At 48.6% G+C, this 27,355-nt stretch overlaps 1 protein-coding gene across 1 annotated transcript in view; it reads right to left on the bottom strand.

Annotated features, from left to right (window-relative positions):
- The window catches only part of TTLL6 (tubulin tyrosine ligase like 6), a 35,174-nt gene that overhangs the window by 7,391 nt on the left and 428 nt on the right, over window positions 1-27,355 (bottom strand). The window contains 14 exon segments of the mRNA XM_032617477.1: window positions 4,687-4,968; window positions 5,911-6,088; window positions 6,766-6,954; window positions 8,252-8,427; window positions 9,767-9,992; window positions 14,602-14,687; window positions 15,289-15,318; window positions 15,320-15,360; window positions 15,363-15,432; window positions 16,217-16,373; window positions 17,877-18,007; window positions 18,145-18,263; window positions 19,265-19,305; window positions 20,180-20,401. Coding sequence (XP_032473368.1) covers window positions 4,687-4,968; window positions 5,911-6,088; window positions 6,766-6,954; window positions 8,252-8,427; window positions 9,767-9,992; window positions 14,602-14,687; window positions 15,289-15,318; window positions 15,320-15,360; window positions 15,363-15,432; window positions 16,217-16,373; window positions 17,877-18,007; window positions 18,145-18,263; window positions 19,265-19,305; window positions 20,180-20,401 — 1,948 coding nt within the window.

Here is a 27,355-nt window from a genome sequence, read left to right as displayed (position 1 = left end):
AAAGAATATCTACAAAAACCCTACAGCTAACACCATACTTAATGATAAAAGACTGGAATGTTTCCCCTTTAAGACTGGAAACAGGGCAAGGATATCTGTTCTCTCCACTCCTGTTCAACACTGTACTAGAAATCCCAGCCAGGCAATAAGGTAAGAAAAAGAAATAAAAGGCATAAAGATTGGAAAGAAGGAAGTAAAAACCATCTTTATTTGAAGATGACATACTTGTTTGATGAAAATCCTACAGAATCAACAACAAAAATCCTTACTAGAATTTATAAGGCACCCAAGCAATTCAATGAGAAAGGAAAGTCTTTCAGTAAATAGTGTAGTAACTAGATGTGCATATGGGGAAAAAATCCTAGTGCCCATCACCTAGCACACTCAAAAGTTAATTTGAAACAGATCATGGAACTATACACAAAGCTAAAGCTATAAAGCTTTTAGAAAAAACCTAGGAGAATATCTTTGTGACCTGAGAGTGCATGAAAATTTCTTATATAGGACACAGAAAGCAAAAACCATAAAAGAAAAATTTATAAGCTTCATCAAAATTAAGTTTTTTCACTAATCAAAAAACACTATCAAGAAAAAGAATAGGCAAGTTTCCAGACTATATAAAGTATTCCTACAACACAACAGTAAAAACATAAATAATCCCATTTCTTAAAAGGGAGGAAGGCAAAAACTTGAACAGACTCTCCATAAAGAAACATACAAGAATGACCAATAAGCATTTGACAAAGTGCTTGACATGCTTAATCATCAGAGAAATGCAAATTAAAACCGCAATAAGAAATCACAGCATAGCCATTAGAGTGGCTAAAATTTAAAAGACAGATAGCACCAAATGTTGACAAATGTGGAGCAATTGGTACTTTCATTCATTGTTGGCTGAAATGTACAAAAGATACAATCACTTTAAATAAAGACTTTGGAGTTTCTTATAAAGTTATACATAGATCTACCCTTTGACCTAGTAATCCTTCTTCTAGGTAATTATCCAAGAGAAATGAAAACTATGTCCACAATAAGACTTGTACAGGAACGTTCATAAGAGCTTTAATTACAATAGCAATAAAAGAATAAAAACCGGGAAAACCCAAATGTCCATCAACAGGAGAATGATAAAAAAAAAACCCTGCAGTGTATTTGTACAATGGAACACAATTCAGCAATAAAGAAGAACAAACAACTGATATACCCAACAACATGAATGAATCTCACAGATATAATACTGAACTAAAGAAGTCAGACTCAAAAGAATATATACTATATTATTCCATTTGCACAAAATTCTAGAATAGGCAAAACTACTCTAAGATGGAAAAAGTCAGAGTCAGGATAGTGGATGCCTTGAGGAGGGATGCAGGGAGCAGGAGGGCAATTGCCTAGGAATGGGCAGGAGGGAACTTTGGGGAAATATCAGAAAGTTCTATATTGTGATAGGGATATGGATTACACAGGTGTATTTATTTGTCAGAATTGTACAGTTAAGATTTTAGAAAAAAAAAGTGGGGTTCAATAAGAAAAAAAATAGGACATAGAATGAGATAAATAACCCAATCACATTTAAACAGATTTTAAATGCATGTATTTAAAAAAATCCCTTCTTGGGACTTCCCTGGCGGTCCAGTGGTTAAGACTCCGTGCTTCCACTGCAGGGGGCGCGGGTTAGATTCCCTGCTCTGGAAACTAAGATCCTGCATGCCACACAGCGTGACCAAAAAAATTTTTTAAATAAAAATTACAAAATAAAGATTATAAAAAAATTTAGAAATCCCTTCTTTACAAAGAAACAAACTAACAAAAGATGGTGGATAGATGAATGGGAGGTGAGCATAGGGATAAAGGGACAAGTAAATAAACAAACCAGTCAAAGGCTTTGAATGAACCAAGTATGATACAACATCCTGAACCAATGATTTTGATTAAATCAACATGAAATCCAAAAAAGAAAAAAAATAATGAATTGTTGTTAGCTGCCTTATTTTTTTTTTTTTTTTTTTTTTTTTGGTGGTACGCGGGCCTCTCACTGCTGTGGCCTCTCCCGTTGCAGACCACAGGCTCCGGACGCGACGGCTCAGCGGCCATGGCTCACGGGCCCAGCCGCCCCACGGCACGTGGGATCCTCCCGGACCGGGGCACGAACCCGTGTCCCCTGCACCGGCAGGCGGACTCCCAACCACTGCGCCACCAGGGAAGCCCTGCCTTATTTTTTTAATCTCTTTAGTGTTAAATAGTACTGCTTTAAGCCTTAAGTTAATGCAAAAAGAACAAGGGCAGTCTTAAGAAGTAGTTATATTAAAATAATAGCTAATGCGTACTGACTCCTGTGTGATAAACACCACTCGTGGATCCACTTTCTTGGATCCTTTCATTTAATCCTCACAATGATCCGCTGGTAGGTACTATTATGAAAACACCATTTTTTAGATGGGGAAACTGAGGCTTAGGCAGATTAGAGTGACTAGATGGGAGTCATATATATAATAAAAGGAGACCCCAGGATCTAAACAGTGGCAGCCAGATTCCCCAAAGTATACTCTTTACTCATTATTATTATTTTAAAATTTTATTTATTTTTGGCTGCGTTGGGTCTTCGTTGCCGCACGCGGGCTTTCCCTAGTTGTGGTGTGTGGGTTTCTCCTGGCGGTGGCTTCTCTTGTTGCAGAGCACAGGCTCTAGGTGCGCAGGCTTCAGTAGCTGTGGCTCACATAAACCCACATAATGTAAAACTTACCATCATAACCGTTTCTGAGTGTACAGTAGTGTTAACTCTATGTACACTGTTGTACAACACATCTCTAGAACCTTTTTAACTTGCAAAACTGACACTTATACCCATTAAACATCCTTTTGTTTCTGCCTCTCCACAGCCCCTGGCAACCACCCTTCTACCTTTTGTTTCTAAGAGTTTGACTACTCTAGATGTCTCATAGAGGTGGAATCATGCAGTATCTACCTTTTCGTGACTGGCTGATTTCACTTTGGAGAAATGTCTATTTAAGCCTCTACCCATTTTTTTTTTTTTTCCAGCACAGGCTCCAGATGCACAGGCTCAGCAGTTGTGGCTCACGGGCCCAGTTGCTCCGCGGCATGTGGGATCTTTTCAGACCAGGGCTAGAACCCACGTCCCCTGGACCGACAAGCAGACTCTCAACCACTGCGCCACCAGGGAAGCCCATGTAACGGGTATTTTTAAAAGAATAGAATGAGGTTTTCCCTGGTGGCGCAGTGGTTGAGAGTCCACCTGCCGATGCAGGGGACGCGGGTTCGTGTCCCGGTCCGGGAAGATCCCACATGCCGCGGAAAGGCTGGGCCCGTGAGCCATGGCCGCCGAGCCTGCGCGTCTGGAGCCTGTGCTCCGCAACGGGAGAGGCCACGACCGTGAGAGGCCCGCGTACCGCAAAAAAAAAAAAAAAAAAGAATGAGTCGCTGTATGCAGTGTGGCTAAGCACTGTTTTAGAAAATTTTCTCCAGTTGTATGTGTGTGTGTGTGATGGACTATGAAATAAAATGAATTTCTACTGTGGGCTGTGGTTAGAAATCTGAAAAACACTGCCCTACTCTACACTGCACTTGGACCAAGCAAAGACCCAACAACACGGAAGATTTTCCAGTAGTTATAGTAGAGTCATCACATAGCTCTTGGTGGGCCTAAGTATGATGAACACAAAAGAACCTGCGTTAGCATTGTTGGTACTACATTCATGTGGCAACTTAGTTTCTGGAAAAATAGAAAAGCAACTGTCATATTAAATTAATATCTTATGCAAATTTTATTGGTGCTACTTGTTTTGTTTTGCAGTTGCATAAGAGCTATATACGTGTAAAGACTTTATATCTGGTTTTATGCTTGCATATATTTACACAAATAATTTAAGTTTACAATTGGAATCTAAAAGAGCTTTCTTTCCTTCAAAAGGTGTCCGTACAACAATGGAGTTTGAAAAACACTGTTTAGGTCGTGGACTGGGTTCAACAATATGCCCCAGAAAATGTATGTACACCCACAGCCTCAGAACGTGACCTTATTTGGAAATAGGATCTTTGCAGATCTCAAGTTAAAATAAGCTCATTTGGATTAGGGTGAGCCCTAAATCCAATGACTGGTGTCCTTATAAAGCCATGTGAAGAAACACAGAGGAGAAGCACAGGAAGAAGTCCGTGTGATGACAGGGGCAGAGATTGGAGTTGTGCTGCCACAAGCCAAGGAATGCCAAGGATTGCCAGCAACCACCAGAATCTAGCAAGAAGCAAGGAAGGATCCTCCCTAGAGAGCCCTCACATGGAGCATGGCCCTGCCAACACCTTGTTGTCAGATCTCTAGCCTCCAGAACTGTGAGAGAATAGATTCGTGTTTCAAGCCACCAAGTTTATGGTAATTTGTTACAGCAGCCCTACAGAAGCTAACACAATAGGTGGTAACCTGCCCCAAAGAGGGGATGCATAAGACTGGCCTTTCTAAAAGCCCTAAAGGTATAGGTCTAGACTCCTAACAGTATGCCATTCCACAACTTGGGCTTCACAAGTGGGGAAATCGAGGCCCAGAGAAGGTAAGTGGCTTACTCAAAGGGCCATAGGAAGTGCAGAGAAGGGACCAGAAAGCCAGACACCTACCTCACCCCCCACCCCACCCCACCACCAGTTCGGCCCTCAGGGAAGGCAGACTGCTCCACCTACCACAGTGCTGGTGACTGTGTTCACTGCAGAGGTGGACTTGGCTTCCTTGATTCCGGAGACGGGTTTACTGAGCTCTGGCCTGGAGCAGCTGAGGAGGCTTGAATTCCTCAAGTCAGTAATAGAGCTGTAAGACCTCGCAGATGTAGGCTTATGGGGAGCAGGGCCAGCCTCCTCCCTGGGGGCCTCCTGCTCGAGGCTGTCGTCTGTCTCATTTTTCTTTGTGTCTCTGATGCTCGACAGCAAGTCGGGTGTGCAGGACACTAATGTCAATGGCTGGAGGTACTGGGAAGGAGGAAACCAAACGTATAGCCCATGGGAACCCAGCTCTGTCCACTTCCAGATCATCTGCACCCAAGGGTAGGTGCAAAGGAGATGAGGAGGAGAGGAAAGCAATCAGCATCAAAGTCTCTCTAATCGGGGGCTCTTAACCTGGGGTTCAAGGACCCCTAAAGGGCTCATGGATGGTTTCACGGGGCCTTTGAGCCACTTGAAACTGCAGTTTTAAAATTGTATCTTTGTATACGTTATGGCAAAAGATTCCATAGCTTTTATCAGATTCTCGAAGGGTCTATGACCCTAACAAACTTATCTTTTTAAAAAATAAAAAACCTGCTCTAAACCTGTCCCTTCAGGTAAGTCTTTGAGAAGGAGATAGACTGAAAAGTCAATGAATCTTTCCAGTGAGCCAGAAGAGAGAGCTAGGCAGAGAAGCGGGGGATCCAGAGATTCAGATGATAGGACAACTGGATAGCTGGCCCCAGCCTAGAGGCTGGTCCACACTTGGAGCAGAGAGCAGGCTGGAAGCACCAGCTGTGTTCAGTCACCCCATGTAGTGTTCTGAGGTCCTGCCTCCCAGAAGCTTTTCCCTGTGGCCTCCTCTCTCAGCTGTGCCCCTGGAGGGGAGCATTCCAACCCAAACTAGAGTTGGGGACCATGACCACAGGTAGTCTTAGAGCCTACTCCCTACATGGGGATGGTGGTCAGCCTCCCAGCTGCTTTTACTCCAGCTGAAGGAAGAAGGGCAGACCAGCGAGAGTCCTCTCTGCCTGGATGGAGGGATCCTCTGAAGGCCTCTGGGCTCCCCTCCCAGGGCCCAGCTCTCCACGCGGCCCCATTCCTTCAGTGTGCCTATCTCAGTAGCGGTCTCCTCAGCATCGCCCCCTGAACTGGCCCCAGCCAGGGAAGGGTGCTGGGCATGCGCGCTCCCCTCCCATCCAGGTTTACTTGTTTGGAGGCCAGGCTGGTGGTGGTCTTGCACTCCTGCCTTTGCTTCTGTCGCCAGTTCCGCATGCACTTGCCTCTCACTCGCTCGCCTGCTGATTCCCCCTGCATTTCCACCCTCTTATCTTTCGTTTGGAAGGATATTTTCTTCTGTTTCAGTCTCAGCTCCTGGATCAGCTGCCTGCCCAGTGAGGAACAGTCATGTAGGTTAGGGATGGGCTGGGAATGTGGACACTCTCCTTGAGGGCAATGAGAAACCCTGCCCTGCCCACCTCATAGAGTGGGGTGGCGGGCTGCACCCCACTCACCACACCCCACCTCTCTCCTCATTTCCCAGTAGGCCAGATGCCACAACTGGCAGGTGCTGGGAAGAAGGTCTGGGTAGGGCGCTAAAGTTAGGGGCTCCCACGTTGGACCCCTTCATATGCTGGGCCTCTCTGGCCAATGATGTGACGGAAATAACTCAGTCACATGACTCAGGACACGGGGGTTCTAGAGCCTCTTCTGTCGTTATCTGCTGTACGATCCTTTTTCTGCTCCATGAAATGAGGTGGAGGGCGGGGAATGGACTGGATGGGATGAGTCCCTTCCGGCCCTTAGATTTGACACCTGCATGAATCCAGGAGGCAGCCCTGAGGGGCTGGGCATTCTGGAGTGGGGTGGGGGTACCTGTCTCATGGGTGAGTTTCTAGAAACAGCCTCATATCCACTTAACAACATCCCACACCAAAGAATCTTAGGATTCCTGGTCCTTGCGAGACCAAAGCAACTTCAAGGCTGCCCCAAGGTTACCCCTCAGGTCAAGCAAACCCCTCTTCCCCCAACACCCTGCTCCCCTAGCCCCAGGAGCCTTCCTACCGGGCATACACCTCCCGAGCCCTGGAAGCAACTGTATTCTGGAAGAGGGAGTTGTTGTCCTGGAAAAACTTCTCATACTTCTCCGAATTCACACTGGGATAAATCAGGCGGAAGCCTCCACAGTTTTCCTTTTCATACTTCTCAGTTTTCTCTAGAAGCACGGCCTGAAAGCCCTTGACTTCCTCCTTCCTGTTGGGAAGCAGAACACAGGGCTGCAGTTGGGGTTTCCTGGGACCGAGCTTGGAGAGGACATGGCCTTTCCAAGGACACAGATGTCATCTAGGGCCAGACGGAGGCCTCGCACGCAACGGTGGTCAGTCAGCATTTCCTAAATAAATGAACGCATGAACGTTTCCCTGAAAGGAGATTCTAGCCCTCCCGGGACAGCAAGTGTCACAGTGCACTGAGAGCTGGTTGGAACGGTCTTCCTGACAGCTCACCAAATTCTCTCCCGTTACAAGTAGAGCCTATTTCCCTCTTGGCTTTGTTCTGACGAGGCAGACTGTCGCCATCTTCCCAATCACAGCCCCTGCTACCCTTCTCTGGCGAACTGGCAGCCTGTGTTCTGCTAAATTTGAGGGCTTCGTGGATGAGCCTGATGAGCTTTTATGAGCTGTGATGATCTCATTCTTCCTCACAGCCCCCCGGGGAGGTGGAGGTCAGGGAGCGAGGAACGATAAGCCCCTTTTACAGCAGGGAAACCAGGAGCCCCTGAGCCACCCAGGGCCAAGTCGTGACGAGGAGACTGATCCAGAGACGGGCCCTGGCCGCCCCTTAGCTGACGCTGCCTCCTTCTCCAGGAGTTTAATGGAAGGCAGCCCACCCAGTGGGCTCTGTGTCCAGACCTGCCACTTACCAGCGAGGTGACCTGTACAAGGCAATTCCCCTTCCAGAGTCTTGGTCTTCTTAGCTCCAAAAATAGGACCATACAACACCCCATGCTACCGCCTACCCATCCCCCTTCCAGGGAAGACAGTGCACGCGAACACGCTCTGAGAAACACAGTGCCATCCAAACCGAGATGCCATGCCCCGGTTCCAGAAGCTCAGTCCCGAAGGATCAGGCTGGCTCTGCTCATGCTGGGGGCAGCGGGCCACCGTGGGATCTGAAAAGCAACAAAGCCACTCCTTGGCCAGGCTCCTGTCTTCTTTCTCACTCTACAGAGGAAGGCCTCTGTTAAAAGGTAAATGCTACCCAGCAGGGAGCAGGGCGACAGAGGCTCCTGCCAACACAGTGGCAAGGGGAGGATGGACAAATCTTCCTTTTTGTATAGATAAATGGTTTTACTTTTGAATTGGTAATCCCTGGATCTTCATGTGATATTAATAAACTCATATCCACCACAGGTATTTATGTCTATAACTTAATCTATTTTTAGGAACAAAGGAATAGCCACAGTAAAACTGTTCAAACTGTCACATCCTGCCACTATATGTTAATTTTCCAAACGGGAGTATCATTTGTTAGAATTGACCCATTACTGTACCTGGTCTCCCGAGAACGACACTGCTGCAGGAACCGCGCCCGTTGTCTCTCCTCCTCCAAGACTTTCTTTTTGTCACAGCTTCTCAGGTTGATCAGGACCAAAGTGTCATACAGCAGACTGTCCTTTACCTCTTTATCCAACCAGGAGTCAGTGGAGAAGCTCGGAGAGTGGTTGACCTGTGAGGGCAAGATGGCAGCTGGGGAGGCTGGGCAGGGTGCAAGCAAGGTGTGAGGCGAAATGGCCCCTCCAGGGAACCACCCGAGCCCACCTCAGTCAGGGCCCTGGCTACCAAGATGAGTGGAAAGGAGACGGAGAGAGGGTCTAGACTGGAGCCACAGTGAAGAAAGGAGGAAGCAGAAACCCCCCCAGTTTAACTAGCTTTCATTTTAGTCCTGTCTTCCTGAGAAGCATGGCAGAGGGCGGGGGGCGGTCTGTCTTTGGTTTCCCCTCCACCTGGTGTGCGTGTGCCCCGTCCCGTGCACTGTGCATCCCAGAGAGTAGACGGAAGGGGACAGTCCGAAGGGCCAGGCTGGGAGGTGGGGAGGGGAAAGGAGTGATGCATTTGGGATCCTGACCGGGGTTGACAGGGAGACTGGTGGGAGGACGGAGAGGACTCATTTCTGCCCACAGAAGAGTCTACGTTGTTCAGAGGCACTGTGTGACATTTGAAGGTTTCCAGCAGTTTCTGAAGGCCTGCTCCTGGTGGCTTATTCTGCTCTTCGGGTGAGAGCTCCAAACGGCCATATTCTCCTTCCCAGCCACACTTGGGAATAAGGGCTGGGAATGGAGGAAAGGCAAGGCCCCAGGAATCTGATCTGTAAATCTGGGTCTTGCGCTCTGAGGGCTGATGCTGTGTCACTGGCAGCTGTCACCATCACCTCTGATTTGTACCGCAGCCCCACTCCCACCCCCACTCCCGGCGTGCACCCTGAATGGCCACGGGAGAGGGCTGCTTGCACAGGTCCAATCGGGAAGAGAGGAGGCCACCCAGGAGCTTCTCTTCCTCCTCTTCCCACCACCCCATGGGTCTGGGGGAAGCAAGAAACTCACTGAGTGGCTCCCCACCCATTCCCATGCCCACAGACACCGGGCCGCTCTCCGTTGGTGCTTGGAACTGAGTGGTCCAGGCCCCTAAGAACCAAGCCTGGTGGCTCCTGTCTGATCTTGAACATCCTCCACCCAGCTTTGGTGAAGAACCACCCCTTTCTGGGAGATGACTCTGTTATGAAAGGTAGAGCTGTCTTTAGAATCACTCTGGGCCTGAGATTAGAGCTTCTAAGTCTGGGTGGACCTCGAGAAGGCACAAGGAATTCTCTAATTCCCGGCCGTCTACCTCCCTCTGGTGGCCACTTTTCAGCAAAGGGAGAAGCCCCAGGCAGCAAGCGCCTCGGCGGGGGGGCAGTGGCTTGGGAAGTGGATTACAACATCCTGGCTGAGCAGGAGGGCGGAAGGATGGGCCCGGCTAGCTCACCCTGGTAACAGGCGTCAGTTGCACCCCTCGCCCCAAGCCCGCACCTCCAGCAGCCAGGGCTTGAGTTTGTGATCCAGCAAAATGTCGAAGCCCAGGATTTCAAAGCAGGCACTGTTGAGTGTGTGATTGCGGAAGCAGGTGTGGTAGTTATGCTTGATGATGGGGTGAGCCGAGATGAGCGTCTTGATGATGATGTCCTCGATATCTCTCCAGATCTGCCCCACGTTGTAGCCGTGGCTCTCCATGTACACGTTGAAGGTGGAGAGCTTCCTGGAAGGGAACCACGGGCCATGAGGCAGGGCAGCCCACCTCTGGTCATCTAAGGCCATGGCATGCTGGAAACCAGAAACTTCTGGAGAAGAGAAGGCCCCAAGGCCAGTGGGGAGGGACACCCAGGAGCCAGGGTCATACCAGGGCTGTGTCGGCCCAGGAGGAGCCACAGGGCCATACTCCTCAAGCCTCCACAGTCCTGGAGTGGGCAGAGATACACTGACACGTAAGCCCTGGCCTGGGCACTTTCACTGTAACATAGAAAGCACCTGTGGGCTGGGGCAGGGACTCGGTATCCCAGGTGAGAGCTGAATGGATGAATAAAAAATTTCTTAAAAACACACCCTACGGGCTTCCCTGGTGGCACAGTGGTTGAGAGTCCGCCTGCCAATGCAGGGGACACGGGTTCGTGCCCCGGTCCGGGAAGATCCCACATGTCGCGGAGCGGCTAGGCCCGTGAGCCATGGCCGCTGAGCCTGCGCGTCCAGAGCCTGTGCTCCGCAACGGGAGAGGCCACAGCAGTGAGAGGCCCGCGTATCGCAAAAAAAAACACCCTACATCATGGTTTTGCTTTGGAGGCAATGGTTTCTCAGCCTGTGGTGTTCATTAGAAGCACTTAGGGAGGCTTTTAAGGCCACCGATAACTGGGTTCCACCTCAGCTATCTGAGGGGATTCTGGGGACGCTGAAGACACAGAAATTTTGATCATTATTAACCCCCTAAAGGGCTGACCAGAGGGGAAAGGAAACCCCAGGGCATCTCAACAGATAGGGTTACCAACTGTCCCAGGGCAAACCAGACAGTCTGATTTTAGAGCTGAAAGTGCCACATCCCAGAAAACCCCTCAGTCACAGGCAAACCTAGATGGCTGGTCACCCTATCACAGAAATCAGAGGATATCTACCCCATGAGGAGAGGTTTGTGAGGAAACATCTGAGGAAATGCTCCGGTCAGCTCTGAGCTGGGCAGTACAGAGACAGGGCGAATCTGACAGGTCCCAAAGGCAATGGCGGGGACAGACACTCACACGCACACAGGTGTGCACAGAGAACCAAAGTGGGAAGTGGAAATATTGGAGGAGGAAATACGGGTGATGCGGGGGAATGAAGAACAAAGAGAAGGATGAGAAGACAGGAAACACAGCTCACCCGGGCCATCCAAAGAGCTAGATGGACTCCCGTCAATGGAGCCAATGCACATTTGCTAAGGACCTGCTGTGTGTGCAAAACTCATGCAATGAGGGGATCCCAAGAAACCAGCACCTCTCTTCTGGGAAGCCTAAGGACCATATGAGGAGTCAGCACACACATGAGACAACCAAAGATGCATTTATATCACGACAGATAAACAGAGGCCACTCAATATAGAGGCACACCTTTTCTACCTGACATTGTCAAGGATGGAGTGTTGCACGTACGTGAATTTTCCAGATCGCTTGAAAGCAACCCTTTCAAGTGCAAAAAAAAAAAAAAAGTGTTTAATTTGCCTAACTGGAAAATAAATGTTCCCAGAGTAGGTTATACACACCTCTGCCTTCTTACAACAGACGTTATGAATCATAACATAACCTCTTCTCGATGACTCAGGCACATCACAATGAATACACATAATTGTGCAATTTCATAACGGCCAGTGGCTAGTGCATTCAATTGAACAGCTATGTGCCAGGCACCCTGAAAGACGAAGAGGACCCGGTCTCTGCCCCAGAGGCCTGCCAGGTTTCCAGTTTTTCTTCTTCATTGCTCCTACTGAGTTTGCAGCCTGGCGGGGATTTACTGCCGGTACAGCTGGCCTCAGGCTAGGGAGGGGGGAGTTTGAGGTAGGGGATGGGCTAGTAGGAGAAGCAGATTGTCTCAAAAGATGGGGAAGAGGAAGATGAGGAAAGGTGAAAGCAAACAGGAGGGAGAAAAGGAAAGTACTCTGCCCTGCAACATGGGAGGCACCTAGAAGGCCAGGGCACCATTCTAACCATCAAGGAACTTAAGTACCATTGGGGACACAAGGAAAACATGCGCCCCAAGCACAGAGAAGTTACGAGCTACAGCTGATGCTGACCGTGAGGGTGGTGGGAGCCCAGAGACAGAGAGGTTACTGGGGGTGGTTAGACTCGGATTCCATAGGCTTGTCCTTAGAGATGGAAGCCAATCCTCTCATCTGACAGGTGAGGAATCAGAGGCCCACAGAGAAGATGGGTTTCACCCACACTGCAGTGGTTATATGGCTGAACCAGCACCTAGAACCAGGTCAGAGAAGGCAACACGGAAGCTTAGTTTGACATCAAGGATGTTCTCCCATGTTTTCAGTTGGAGCTGAGCAAAGGCAGAGAGGTGGGAACGAGCAAGGCCTGTGTATCAAAAATGAGCAAAAGAGTGTCCTGGGAGAGCACCACGGAGCGGGTGGCACCGGCAGTACCGCTAGCGGTTAAGGGCACAGACTCCAGGGTTAATTCCAGCTCTGCCACTTCCTAGCTGTGCGAACTTGGGCAAGTTTCTTAACCTTTTTACACCTGTTCCCCAATATGCAAAATCGGGGTGATCATATCACGCCAACTTTATGGTGTTGTTATGAGGATTAAATAGGTTGAGGAATGTAAATTTCTTAGAGCAGTGCCTGGCAGACAGGAAGCGCTCAACAAATAAAATGGTAACTATTAATGTAGTAATAATAATAGTGGGAAATGGGGTCTGGTCAAAGCATACAGCAAGCAGAGGAGTTTGAATTGGATGCTCTAGGCACCTGGGAGCCACACCGGTTACCTGAGAGCAGAAGTAATGAGTATACGGAATGTGTGATAATAACAGCACCCACTTGCATAGGGGGCATTGTTTTTGAGGCCTATTCATACCCATCATCTCAATAGGTCCTTACGGCATATTTGTGAGGCTGGCCAGCTGGGATTCATGTTTATTGTGTCATTTTATTTATTTATTTTTTGGGCCGCACCCTGTGGCTTGCGGGATCTCAGCTCCCCGACCAGGGATCAAACCCGGGCCCCCTGCAGTGGAATTGCAGAGTCCTAACCACTGGACTGCCTGGGAATTCCTTATTGCGTCATTTTAGAGAGGAGAAACCGGAGGTACAGAAAGGTTAAGCAGAGGTGGCTGGGGCTAAGAAGAGTGAGGAGGCCATGCGGCTGTCTGGTGGAAAGGAAGGGATGGAGGGACATTTGAAGGGGGAAACTTCAGAATTCAATGACATGCTGGAAGAGGAAACATCTAAGATGACACCAAACTCTCCAGTTCTCCTGCGGGTTAGAAGTTAGAGAGGGGGAAGCTTGGACTGTGAGGTGGAATGATGTGAGAGAACACATGACATGGGGAAATGCTGAGCTGGAAGCAACGGGGAGACATCCAGGTGCAGCTGAGGAGAGATGGGCCTGGAGCACCGCAGGGGACAGGTGGGGGGTTACTGCAGGGCAGGGGAAGAGGGGGCAGCCGACAGCTCCAGCAGAGAGCAGGGATGAGAGAAGAGGGATGAGGCCAGGGCCCGTGAGTGAGGCGAGAGAAGGAAGGAGAGGAGGGAGGGGAATAGGGTAGCAGGACAATATTCCACACTGTCACCTTAGCCCTGGCACCACATGACACACACCCCCATCACAGCCTGAGGGCCCAAAGCCTGTTGGTTGGGGAGTCCATTCCCATAAAGAGAGGGAGATGAGGGGCCTTTGATGACGTGCCTTTAGACGAAGGAGAATCACAGTAACTACAGGCATCATCTGTGCTCTGTCACAGGTCACCTGAGTCTCAGGGTGACCCTACGAGGTGGGCAGGGCAGGGCGTCTCACTGCCCTATTCTACAGACCAAGAAATGGAAGCTCAGAGAGGTGAAGGGACTTGCTCCAGCTGACTCAGCTGGCGTGGGTCAGGGTGGGGACTGGAAGCCGGGCCTCACCGAGCCCCGATGTTCAACGTGCCACCGTCGCAGGAGGCCAGAGGGTGCCCACAGACCAGGTGGGCAAAGAGGAAGTGGGGGAGCCGTGGGCAAAGTCGGGTGGCCAGCGCCCTCCGACAAGGGGGAGATCGCCTCATGGCCAGCCCACACGTCCCTTCCAGCAGGCTTAACCTAGTGGATTTTCCATTTGCTTTTTGGAACTCTGCTACCAAGGGAGTCATGAAATTTCCTGTGCTTCTCTGATGCTCTGAAGCCAAAACAGACTGCCTGTTTATCAGTCCTTTAAGTCTGATTGCAAGAGAAAGAGCAGGGGCATCGTGACACATCACTTGAGAATCTCTGTTGGAGAGCAACACCCCAGGGAACCACAGGCCTGCAGGTCCTTCTCCGGTGTCAGACCAGCAATCGATAAATATCTGTTGGATCTAGAAATGTCAGAAGGGCCAGCTGTAATAAGAGTATGTTTTGGTCGTGTGTGTGTTTCTCTCTCCTCCTCCCAATCTCCTAGGGTTTATGATGTGGCCTTCTTTCAATGATTAACAGCCAGAGGGCAGAGACTAAGGAGTCTGTTCTGGGCTTAGAGGCAAAGAAATATCTTCTGACACCATGTGACCCAAGATGGAAACACTGATGGGGACTGACAGGGTTTGGGTAGAATCTCAGAGAGCAGCTCGGAGCCCAGCAGGGAAAGAAAAGAGAAGGGAAGCCGCTTCCTTACCTCTTGCTGCCAGAGTGAGCATCTCGGAGGAAATTGGGACTGTGCTTATTAACGGAATAATTAGTCAGGTGCATGCAGATATCGTCCTGGGGAAAGAGACACAAGTCTGTGGGGTCAGGAGGAAGGGCAGCCTTCCACTTCCTCTCTGTGCCCTTCCATGGCCCCTGGGGCTTACAGAGATGGAAAAGAAAAGGGGCGTCTTAGGGCTTACTTACACTGGCAAAACAGAGGAAGTAAGAAGGCGTATCCTACAGCCTGGAGCATAAGAAACTCCCCCTCCTGAGGTTGGGTGGCGCTCTGCTGAGGGAGGACTTCAGGAGCCCTGAGGGCCTGGGGACGTTGGGGGAGGGCTGGGGGCTTGCCCACATCCTTCTTTCCTTGAGCACCACGGAATTGTTGCTTTGCAGTCAGGCCACGAGTCCCCACCTCACCTCTTCCTAGCTCTGTGACCTTGGGACAAGTCCCTTATACCTGGATTTTAATTTCCTTATCTGTAACTGGAGATGATAATCCCTGTCTCTGAGGGCTCTTGGAGGGCTAAACGAAAGAACAGATACGCCCCTGGCACATAGTAAACCACAGTTCAGCAAGTGACAGCCACATCCACCATGCCTTGAGAAGGTAGGTGTGACTCGGATTTTTTTACCAGCTAAGAGAGGAGGGGAGGCGGCGTGTCCCCAAGCTCACCAGGTTGTCTGGGCAGGGGCGGGAGTAGGAGGGTGGTGGCGAAGCGCGCCAGTCCTTCGTTGTACACAAAATCCTGAGAGGGTCACAGGACGTCATGAGCACGTAAATCCGTAGGTCAAACTTGAACCCGTCGATGATAAAGGGCTGGGAGGAGAGAACAGAAGACACACGGCGGCGTCAGAGGAGAAACCCCGACTTGAAGCCCATTAGCGCCCTCGTCTTGTTTTCGTGGTTTCAGCTCCAGTGAAAACCACGTTTCAGCTCGCGTTACAGAGGCCAGGCTGGGGTTGGGAGGGGGACAAGGGGATTTAGGCCATGTGACCTTGTGCAAGCCACTAACCACACCAGGCCTCAGTTTCCTCATCTGTCAAATGGCACGAGTAACCACCTCCAAGAGCTTTCCTGGCAACAAGACAAAATAACATGAAAAAGGCCTGCGATGAAGGCCATGTTTGTCACCACCCGGGGCTTGCTACCGTCGCACTTCTGCCAGAGTTCTCCCTGCAGTTGCAGTATTGATTGCGATGCCAGCCAGGTCTCCTATGCACCTTCTAGAAGGCTCCCTCCCTGTAAAGGCTATACCTCCAGTCATGGACAGCTGGTTACCATGCTCTCTCCAGGGCTACTTCCCTCTCCCAAAGGAGGTGGGGCCTCCACAGACCCAAGGGGCTCTCCCAGCTGCCGTCTGTTAGAGGGCAAGGGGCCAGCCTGGCAGCGCTAGACCAATCGACAAGAGTGCAAGGGCAAGGGCGCTCTGGCCCAGGCACACGACACGTCTCTGGTCAGAAGGCTCGGTCCGACCAAGTCCAAGCAGGACTTGGCTTCACCCCCACCCCACCATCCCTTCCCTCTTTTCACAACCAGTCCAGTGGAGCTTCAGCCTGAGGTTGCCGTGGATGATAAATAACTAATCACGATGAGGAAGTACCTTTGAGATATAGAGTTGACAGATCATATCCTCCCCTGGTTTGATTTCCTTCACTGTCCGGGTGATGAATATACCTCTGCCCTGGCAGCCCGAATCCGGCTTACAGATGTACACCTTATTTTTTCTTGACCTGCTGTAGTTCTGCAAATCTCCCCAGCTACCAGAGCAGGAAGAGAATGAGATACACCTTTAGCGGGGGGGAAATCAGTGAAAATGAAGGCTAGCTCTTTATTTAAAAAAAAAGAAAAAAGTGACAAAAGCCCTGGAGTTGACAGACAGATGCCCAGAGATCTGGTTATAGGAGAGGCAGTCGAGCACACACAGCGGAGAGAAGATGGGCTCTGGAGGGAACTCAGACCTGGATTTTAGCCCCGGCAACAGCACTCACCAGCGGTGTAGCCCTTTACCGGGACTTGACCTCTCTAAGCCTCAATTCCATCATCTACACAATGAAGACAATGACAGCTATCTCACACATGACATGATGCGGGCACGGTGCTGGTCCACGCCACACACCCCACAAAGGTAACTAACTGTGATCCAAGCGCTTCGGCTCTCTGAGTTTGCAGACAAGAGGTGTGAAGTTCTGAATCTGACTCAGGCCCTGACAAATGATGTGACCTTGGATCCATCAGTCTCTTCCCCTGCTCTGGGCTTCAGCCTTTCCTCTGTAACACCTCCACTCCAGCTAGAGTGTGACAGGGCAAATGCTATCTTTGAACGTAGTTTGAAGAAAGTATATTCAGAAGAAAGAAACCAACTTCAAGGGTTATAAATCTCAGGCTCGTTATACTTCTTATTTTGCCTTTTAACTCAAAGGAACATTGTCACCACTAGAGAAGTCACATGACTGCAATGTCCCTCAGTGGCCATGAAATCTGGAGGCTCCTGTCAACCCGATGGCAAACACATTTTCTCTGAAGTTGCTGCTAAGCTCTGCAAATTGTTCCAGACAAGTTAGGAAAGGCTGGGAACTCTGGGGCGCTTGGTTTGGGAAAGCACTGGGGGGAGACGGGAGAGTAGAATTCCTGGGGGGGCCTTTGTGAGTAAGTATAATTCTGATGGCAATGCTCCTCTACTCCCCCACCTCGTCCCAAACACCAGACTGTACCCAGGTCGTGCTCACGTCATCTCACATTCCTCCTGCTTCTCGTGATGTGGTCCAGAGTATTTTAGGTACCAGGAATGGATGTCCATTTTCCAGATGGATATAGTGAGACCAGAGATGGGAAAAGGCTGACTGCCATCCACGGCACTGCCATGGGTCAGAGGTCAGGTGTCCCTCCCTGCTCCTAACCTGGGTGCTAACCATTACCTCACTCCCTCCAGAAATGCTCGAGGGCCTTAAAAATTCCAAAAGTGCACAGTGAAAAGGCTGGAACAAGTTCAAAATCAACAGCTTTCAAGGTCAGAACAAATTCTCATCCCAACTGCAGGCACAGGCTCCAAGGCACCCAGCCCCTAAATGTCATCTAATTGTATAGGCAGAGCCTTGTGTTTTCTCAACCTTGGACACACCCTTTGTTCCTTCTCTTCCTGAAGAGGAGAGAGAGATGGGAGACCCTATGGGAAGGGAAAGTAGCAACCAGGGACTCGGGGGCAAGTGGAAAATGTAAATTGGCGGTGGGGAGTGGAGAAAGGGGCGCAGGTGGGCACTCACTCAGCAGGAAGACACCAGGTCCTAGGGAAAAAGTGGAAATCTTTTGGGAATATCTTTAACATGCGGCTCATATTCCTGGCCAGCAAGTCCTTGCGGCAGATTTCAGTCGTCCCTGGGAAGTGATTGATTTTCTGCAAAGGAAGCCGGAAGTCGTGAACAAGGGGGCCCATGGGAGTACCCATGAGCTCCCCCTGGGGACAGTCATAAGACTGGGGCTCCACGGGGTAGATGCCACGCTTACACAGAGGACCGGCTCTGACCCAGATACCTGGTAACTTTTGATTTCCATCACCCGCCCCAGCGACACCGAGTAGTCAGTCCAGTAGAGAGTCCAGTCGTCGTTTTCCCCTCCCTCTCGAAGGCCATACTGTTGGGCAGCCCTACGCACTGCCGTGGCAGGTGGAGAAAGAAAGGCCCGTCAGCCGGGAAGTGGGGGAGGAGCACGTGGTGGGGAGGTTATGTTTCTAGGTGCTCCCAGACCGTACACTGAAGCCAGACAACTGGGCTCCTTGGGACTGGAAGCCGTCTTGCCCCATCTGGACACACCGTTGCCGAGAAAGGAAAGCAGAGAGTGGAAAGCTCCTGGGGAACACAGCCTGTGCCCAGTGACTTCCACAGAAGGTTTTCTGGGGTGAATGTTTCACCCACCCTTGCCAGGAAGTAGGCCTCTGGCTTTCCTCCAAGCACTAGCACTGAATGTTCAGGGGATATAAAGGAATCCTTAACGTGGGCCACAGCCAAGCTTAATTAGCGAGGTAAATTGACAGAAAAAACTATGCAGTGTATTTCAAAACCATATATATGCTATCACGCCCTTCTTCTCCAGTCCCTATTAATCTTAATAACTGGGAGCTGACTCCAACACAAACTCAAATGCCTTCAAGAGCCTGGAAAAAAAAAGAAGTGCCTGCAGTGACCAGGAGAGTCAGGACCAAACTAAAGCACCCAAATTCGAAGTGAAAATAGTGGACTTCCCTGGTGGTGCAGTGGTTAAGAATCTGCCTGCCAATGCAGGGGACACAGGTTCCAGCCCTGGTCCGGCAAGATCCCACATGCCGCGGGGCAACTAAGCCCATGTGGCACAACTACTGAGCCTGCGCTCTAGAACCCATGAGTGTAGAGCCCGCGCTCCACAACAAGAGAAGTCACCACAGTGAGAAGCCCGCGCACCGCAACAAAGAGTAGCCCCCACTCGCGGCAACTAGAGAAAGCCTGGGCAGCAATAAAGACCCGACGCAGTCAGAAAATAAAAATAAAATAAATAATTTTTTTTAAAAAAATCACCCTTCAAAAAAAAATAGAAAGAAGAATATATGAGTGAGCCTTCCCAACTCTTTGGGGGAATCCAGTGGGTCCCCATGGTGGGTGCCTTGAATGTAGGTGCTCACCACTCTCATATCGGCAGCTGGATAGATTGATCACCAATCATCTGGAAAAGAGAAAGGGGAAAGCACCAAGACAGAGACAGACACACATGCCAGAACAAGGGACTGCACGTAGAAACATCGTGTCCCACGTGGAGCTGCCTGATACCTAAGTGGTCACACTAAGCCCGGTTTGACCATCCCTGTTACTGAGGACACAAATCCCCAGGGTTGCAGAGTGACAGAAAACATGGGTTCAGAGTACTGTTACTCTGCCCACGAGCTAGAAATTCTGTATTGTGATTATAGCTGATTTTGCTTGAAGCTTCATATTAACATCATCGCCTCCTCAATCCTTTTACTCCAGTGGCCCATCGGGAACAGGAAGTGAATATCTTTTTGGCCAAAATACTTCATGGTCTCCCTCCTCTTGTCCCCCCATTAAGGGAAGCTGTGAGTTAGAAAGCAGACAAGCTTTCAGACATCAATCAGTCTGAGGAGGAATTCACTCCCCCTCCAGAATGGAGCAAAAAGGTATGGCAAAATATTAAATAAGAACTAGAATGTGGAAGCTGCGGTCAGATCCTAAGAAGTCGGCGTGATTCTGTTACATTTAAAGTGTACTAAATCCCCAAGACAATGAGTACTTTCTTAAAACAAGGAAATCCATCGTCTCTCCCCACACAATTTTTTAAAGGGATTCTAAACACAAATAGAATGAAGATTAGGACAGGCATGGTTTTATATTACACACCGTTATTTGATTCTATAAAACAGATGATCAAAAGTGGGTTCTTTTTATATGAACCAAAAGTGGTGTGATTTTTACTCCACACAGTTTCTCCTTTACCCACTCCTTAGCAGCCGAGGCCCGCCCCCCTCCAGGTCCCTCCTGCTCTTACCAACATGGATCCCCATTCCTCATCTTTCAGTCCTAACCTCTTTTTCTTCCTCTTCTTCTTGCCTTGCTCCTGGGCATGCTGAAGCCCATTTTGAGCCCCAGTGTTCTCTCTCACAAAAGCCAGGGTGACGATTTCTTTTGAATCTTCTATGGAACTGTCCTCTCTCTCTTCTGAGTCTGTCCCTTCCTCTCCTTCCAAAAGCAGGCACTGGAGCATCTCCCCTGCCTGGAGGAAGCTCTGGGGAAACACGGGTCCTCCCCTGGAGAGAGGGTAAATGGAGTGGCAGTTACTCGGATCCACCTGCAGGGGGACCCCCCTCCCTTGCTCTTGTGGGCGGTGGACCAGCGCTCAGAGACCAGACAACAGGTTGCAGTTTATAAAATGCCACGCCACCTCCACAGTTGGTGCAGGCTCCAGCAAGGAGCTGATTCCACCTTTTGCCATGACTATGACCTTGGGGACTCATTCAGCCAACACTGGCCTTGGTTTTTCCCTCCTGGGGTTTTCAGAAGCAAGCTGAGATGCTATGCATGGCACCACGCCATAAACAATCTTATTATTAAAGTGAGTGAGTGTCTGGAGACAGCTTCAGAACCAAGCCCTAAGCCTCCCTAGCTGAGGAAGTTAGTCCCCGTGGGTGCAGATGAGGTGAGGTGCTTTGAGGAGGTCTGTTAGCTATTTGGGCTCTGCACCAAACCTCCCTCCCACAATCTGCTGGCCTGAGAGTGAACACAACTGGCGCTCATGAGTGCAGGACTCGTAGCTGGTTGAACAAGATTCAAGCCCGGGGCCAGATGCAGCCCTTCGGAGACCTCAACCACAAAAGAGGCTACAGTGTCTCCCTCACTATCCAATTCAAAATAAAAGCAAGACCAAATTGTAAAATACCTACAAGGAAGTCCAGCAAAGTTCCCATTCCACCTCCACCCCCGCCGCCCCCATGATGACTTCTGTGATGTTTGCTTGAAATTTCAAATATCAAATTTTTTGACATGGTTTTTAATGCCCCTGCTTCACTAATCCTTAGGAATGTGCTTAGTCTGCCTTTGGGTACCCAGAACTGCCCAGGCCCAATAAACTGATTCATATCCTCTTCACATCTGAGGCTTCTATGATCATAAAGCCAAATTTCTGGTGCTTTCCCCTCCTCTCCTCACCTCTCCAAAGCCCGCCAACCTCCTCACTATTTCAGGCCCTCTCTCTTCTTGCTACTTACCCTGTTCTTTCCTCACAAACTCTTTGGCTTTGAAAAAAGATATTAATAATATCTTTATTATAATTTATTCTAATGTACTATTATCATTGAAATACTATAACATTAAAGGAAGCTCAGAAAAGGGCAGTGTGGGAAATCACCCGTAGCTAACATAGCAACTTTGGCCCTACTGTGTATTCTTTTTTATTCTAAATTTCTAAGCATAATTATTCTTATATGATTGTGACCATAATAGATAAACAATTCTGTATCTGCTTTTTGCCCACTTACAATCATAACATAACCATCCTTTTGGTTGTGGCAAAGTTTACATAGTTCTAATTTTTAATGGTTGTGTAATAATATCCCATTGAAGGAACGTGTCTGCATTTAACCAACCATTGCCCTATTACTGGCAATGTAAGTTGCTTTCAATCTTGCTGTTACATAAATAGCTCTAAAATGCTCACTTTCATGTTCAGAAGAGCTTGTATTTCTTCAGGATTATATTCTTAAGATATTTATCCAGAACTAGAATTACTAAGTTAATGAATATGAAAATTACGTAGCCTCTGATATTTTATTTATTTATTTATATCACCATGTTATTTCCCAGAGGGATTCCAACAATTTCGACTACCACCAGCAACGTGCAATTATAGCAGGCTCACCAGAGTCACACAATCTCTTGGGAATCATCTCCCCCCTGTACCCAACCGTGCTAATTCTAGACAACTTTTATACCTTACGGCCAGGTTTTTTTTTTAACATGAATACACCCTGCCACCTCTCTCCGCTTCTTTCTCAAACCAGAATGGGGAAGGGGGCTCTAACTCAGAGGCTACCTATGAATAATTTCATAATAAACCCTTGCATGGGCATCATTCGTTAAGCTTTCCAAAGAATTGTCACATATACGATCTCACTGAATGCTCGTAGCCACTTCTCAGAGGGACAGCAGAGTTTTTTAATGGCCAGGGATTGCCACTTGTTTCTCTCTCTTGCTGAAGAGGGCTGTCCCTTAACACCCAAGGCCTCTGTGGTGACACCGGAACAGGGGGAGAAAGGGTTGTGCTCAGCACAATTAACGATGAAACCTGGGTCTTGTGAGTCAGCTTTCCTTAGTGAACGGGCACATTCCTGGCAAAAGCTCAAGAGGACTACAGTACATGAGATCTTGACCTTGGGCTGCTCCCTTCCTGCCAGGTAAAGGGCCAGCTCCCCTCCTGTGGCCTCCACAACAGCTCCTGTTTACCAAGCCCTCCAGGAGCACTGGCTCCGTTTACCTAAACGTTAATGTTAACTTGAGGAGAGAAAACTGACCCTGAATTTGGCCTCTGGAGTTGTGAGTTGTCTTTGCCCTTTTTCGAATCCTTGCCCAAGTGGTATAAACAAGCCGTGGCCGCTTATATTTGTCTGCCTCAAAGAGAAGAACAAAAAAACAGTCAAATTCTGTTTACTTTCGCACAAGAGGGCCTCAGGCACGTAAGCAAGGAAGAGATGGAGCCCATGTATTGATACTTCTGCAGGAGCTGGTTCATCACGGCAGCCTTGCCCACCTTCCCCTGTAAACTAGGCTACCTATGACACGAGAGCCTCTTGGAAGGTACCCGAGACAGGTGCAAGACGGCAGACAACAGTCAGTGCCACGTGTAACTATATTTGCTTTCTGTTTGGGGGCTTTCTCTTCTCCCAGCTCTCTCCTTCCTGTTTCATCCCCAAGGCTAAATCCTTCTGGCTTCTCTCCAACCCTTGAAAGAGAACGGCTCTCTCAAAAGTTGCCTACCGGGCTTCCCTGGTGGCACAGTGGTTGGGAGTCCGCCTGCCGATGCAGGGGACACGGGTTCGTGCCCCGGTCCAGGAGAATCCCACGTGCCGTGGAGCGGCTGGGCCCGTGAGCCATGGCCGCTGAGCCTGCGCGTCCGGAGCCTATGCTCCGCAGCGGGAGAGGCCACAGCAGTGAGAGGCCCGCGTACCGCCAAAAAAGAAAAAGTTGCCTACCAGGGCTTGCGTCCTGAATCTAGCCTACAGAAATGTTTACTGGGCCACGGTGGTGGTGGTAGTTGTTATAGCTGTAAACTAGAAGTAGCTGCCAATAACTAGGAAATGTAGATTTCTCATAAAAACAGCTGCCAATAACTAGGAAATGTAGATTTCTCATAAAAATCTAGATTTCCATTCCTCTTTGGAAAAGCAGGTCCCCACTGCCTCACGCCAGCAATCAACTAGGGCTGAGCAATGGCTCCCTCTTTAGCCATTTTCCAGCCTGTCCCAGTCCCCGTCTTTCCCTATTGTCTCCGTGATTCAGGAGCCAAGTGACAGCTGTCCCTGTGCTATTATCTTCCATATAGTAGCATCAAGAGAGAGGGAACATTTTCATATGCCTCAGATCACTTCTCTCTCATTTAGGCTACACGCCTGACCCCAGACATCTGAATTTACCCATCCTCCACCTGCGCATCTCTACTTCTCTTTCCCAGTCTCAACAACTGCTCCCTGCTAACCTGGGGGTTCCTCTCCTGCCTTAAAATTTGTTCAAAAGCAGTCTTGCAGCCTCGGGGAATCAAAAGAGGTGGGGCCACAGATTCAAAGGACAAGGCTAAGGAGAATACAAAAGAGAGAAGGGGGCTGCTGCTGGCATCCTGAAATACTATATTTCCCAGTTTAAGGGCCTCTGCAGTCAGGGATGTGGCTTTAAATCACTTGCTAAGAGGCAGCTGTAGTGACGTGGCTAAGAACTCAAGATTCTGGAGTCTATCTGCCTGGATTTAAATCCCTGCTCTGCCACTTCCTAGTTGTGTGACCTCAGGCAATTTACTTATCATAACAGCCCTCTGCCTTAGTTTCCCCATCTGTAAAATGGCCTGCCCCAGCCATGGGAATTAGATGAGGTAATTCATTTGAGTTAATACAATGTGCTTAGAACAGTGCCTGGCACATAGTAGGTGCTCACTAATTGCTACCTATCATTCTCAGCTGTGTGGCCCTGGACTGTGAACTCCCTGATGGAAGAGGCTATGTCTAAATTCTCAGCTCCTACCACAGTGTCTGGCGCATAGCAGAGGTTTCTATGCTTCTTGAATGAATGGACTGGAAGGATGAATAAATGCATGAACTAGTTTCACCTAACTAAGGTTCTTTTTCCTCATTTATATAATAGAAATGTTGCTGTGAGCATTAAAAAATAAAAAACATTTTTTAAAGCATCGACCTTGCATCCTTTCATATAGCAGGCACTTAAAACACTTAGTTTCATTCACTTATAATAGTAAATACAATTTACAACCTACTTACCAAGTAACAGGTATTAACTATACTAAAGCACTTTATATACATACTGTCTCATCTCATCCTCATAATATCATATCACAGATACTCTCTTCCCTCTATTACAGATGAGAAGGCTGAAACATGGAGAGGTTAAGAGGCAGAGCTGGGATTAGAAGCCATGTCTGTCTGACCCCACCAGCTGTCTCTCCTCTATACTCCATGCACTGCCTTTTCCTCTCTGTTGATCACCTATAAATGATCGTGACCATAAAGAGAAGCAACTTACTTCTTAGCTCCCAGAAACAGTCTCGATGACTTTAGTCCCTTAAGAATCAGCTGGTCCCACATTGTTTTCCTTAAAGCCAAGTGCCTCTAAATTCCCACTTCCAACAAGGGGCCTAGGTCTCCTCAGGTTTGACATAACCTGGGACCAGCCCTATTGTTTCTACTTCGCATTTATTTTCACTCTGTTTCTTTCCCTTCTTTTCACCAGTATCCATGCTGTACCAGGGCTCTTATTTGGAGTGTAATTAGAACATTTTCTGGTGGAAGTCCTGAATATTACAACTGGGAGGGACCTTGGAGTGTGTCTAGTTCAATCTGTTTGCTTTTTAAAGGTTTTGAAATCCCCCCTCCCAGCTACTGGAGGGGACATGCACAAAGCCGGAGAGAAGTCTGCAGAGCCAGGATCAAAGCCCCAGTTTCCTGCCCTTCTACATAGCTTTCCATTATGCCAGGTAGGTGAGCAGGCAATGAGGACCAAGGGATTTGGGGAGTTCAAAAAAGAACACTATGTTGTACAAATATATGTAGCAAACATAGAAAATACCATCTTCAGTTTTTCTTGATGACACAAGACACATTCAATTCACCTTCCCAAGTAGGAGAGTTAAGACAGTGAAGAAACCCTGATGTTTCCTTCCATTTTGGTATGGGATTTGATCTTGGGATCTTCCAAGTCAGAGGCTGCCAACTAAAGCCGGGTTAGGCAGCATGAAAATGACCTTCATTGGCCACCAGGGGGAGGGGATGAGCACTGGGATGGCTCCATGCAAACGAACACTTTGCAGGTTACTTGGAGGGACTCGTTTCCACCTCTGAAGGACTACTCATGTTGACTACTCTTCTTGGCTCTAAGGGTATTGCAGAAGGGTGGGAAATGTTTAGTGCTCTCCTTTGCAAGGCTGAATTAATATGGGTGTTCTGTAAATGGGAGGAAAAGAATCATTTGGTAGTTAAGTGTTTCAAGTTTTCGCCAAGTTTTTTCACCCTGACCTTCACAGCCTAGACTTTTCTTTCAGTCTGTAGGAATTCATATGGCACTGAAGAGTTTTTCCTACTGTGTCTGCCTGTGACTTTCCTTCTCTTCTCCCAAATAATAGGCTTTCCTGCACTCCCCTCCCCTTCTCATCTTTTGGTCCTCATTCCCCTCCTAGACGCATCCTCTGAAGGTTTTCAGTGGGTAGCCCTTAGAAAAGGTCGAAGTAGATAGGGAAAAAAAAAAAAAAAGGTGTGGAGGTAGGACCCCTGGATCTTGCTTTCAGCTTTGCCTCTTTGACATAGTATGTCACAAGAAGCCAGTACTTATCTCCTCCCTCATTCCCTGTCTTCTCCATCATTACAGAATCACCAGGAAGATAAAAGCTTCATATCCAGAAAAGTGCATTGAGCTTTGAAGCAGGCAGGATAAAATAAGATGCCTTCTATGGTCTTTGGCTTTTCATTCTAGCCACCCTTTGAATTTCAGCACAGGGCCTGAAGGGATCCTTAGCAAAACGTGGACTAACAAGGGAGGGGAGGGGACACTCAGGTACTCAAGGGCTTTGCCAGTAAGTGCTGAGAATGACTGACCACATTCCCTGGGAACAATAAGAATCTTGCTGACTCAGATGCCACCTTTTATTCGGCTAGAAACTGAGGAATTCTGCAAAACTGGAAGATGCAGTTTTCAGAGCAGGCTCATGCCCAGGCATTTTCTCCACAAAACGCAGTGCATAACTAACAAAGACAGATGGTTCTGGATCTAAATCCCATCTCTACCACTTACTACAAGGGCGATTGTGGGTGAGTAACTGAGTTTCTTTGTACCTCAGTTCCCTCATAAGTAAAGTGAAGATAATAATATTCATCTCATGGGGTTGCTTTAAAGATTAAATGAGTTAATATTTCTAAAGCTCTTAAAGCAGTGTTTGGCTCAAAATAAGGGCTATATTGTAAAATGAAAATATAATGGTGGCATTGGTGTATACAATAAATAACTTATTTAAGTGCCTGGCACATACCAGTGCTTAGTAAACTGTTGGCTCCCTTCCTGCGTCATCCCCAAATGGAAGTTACATTTTTCCCTAGGGTTCATATCCCAAAGAACTTTTCTCAAGCCTAGAAGAGTTTTCCTTCAGGAGGGTGAGAAATAACATCTGGAAATGAAAGAAAAAGAGGCTGGAAAGGGGGTAGGTTATTTGCAGAGGGCTGTGTTGCCAAGAAAAACAGCAGTGTCTTTCTGTTAAGGATTCTCCAGGCAAAGGAAGAAAGGTTATCAAGAGAAGGATCCAAAGATGGGGAAGGGGGAGGTGGAGAGGGTTGTGCGATTCCCAGGGATCTCTTGTATCTAAGGGACTGCTCCCTGGGGGCACCGGGTTTGGGAAATCGAGGGAGGCCAGGAAGTGAGGGTGCACACAAAGGGCGACCCGGGTTCGGGAGAAAAGCTAGGACAGGAGGGGAGTAAGGAGCTGGGAAAAGAAGGGTCGG

The sequence above is a fragment of the Phocoena sinus genome, chromosome 20 (genome assembly GCF_008692025.1).
Source record: "Phocoena sinus isolate mPhoSin1 chromosome 20, mPhoSin1.pri, whole genome shotgun sequence".
Taxonomy (NCBI): Eukaryota; Metazoa; Chordata; class Mammalia; order Artiodactyla; family Phocoenidae; genus Phocoena; species Phocoena sinus.
This window is presented reverse-complemented; position numbering and strand designations above follow the sequence as displayed.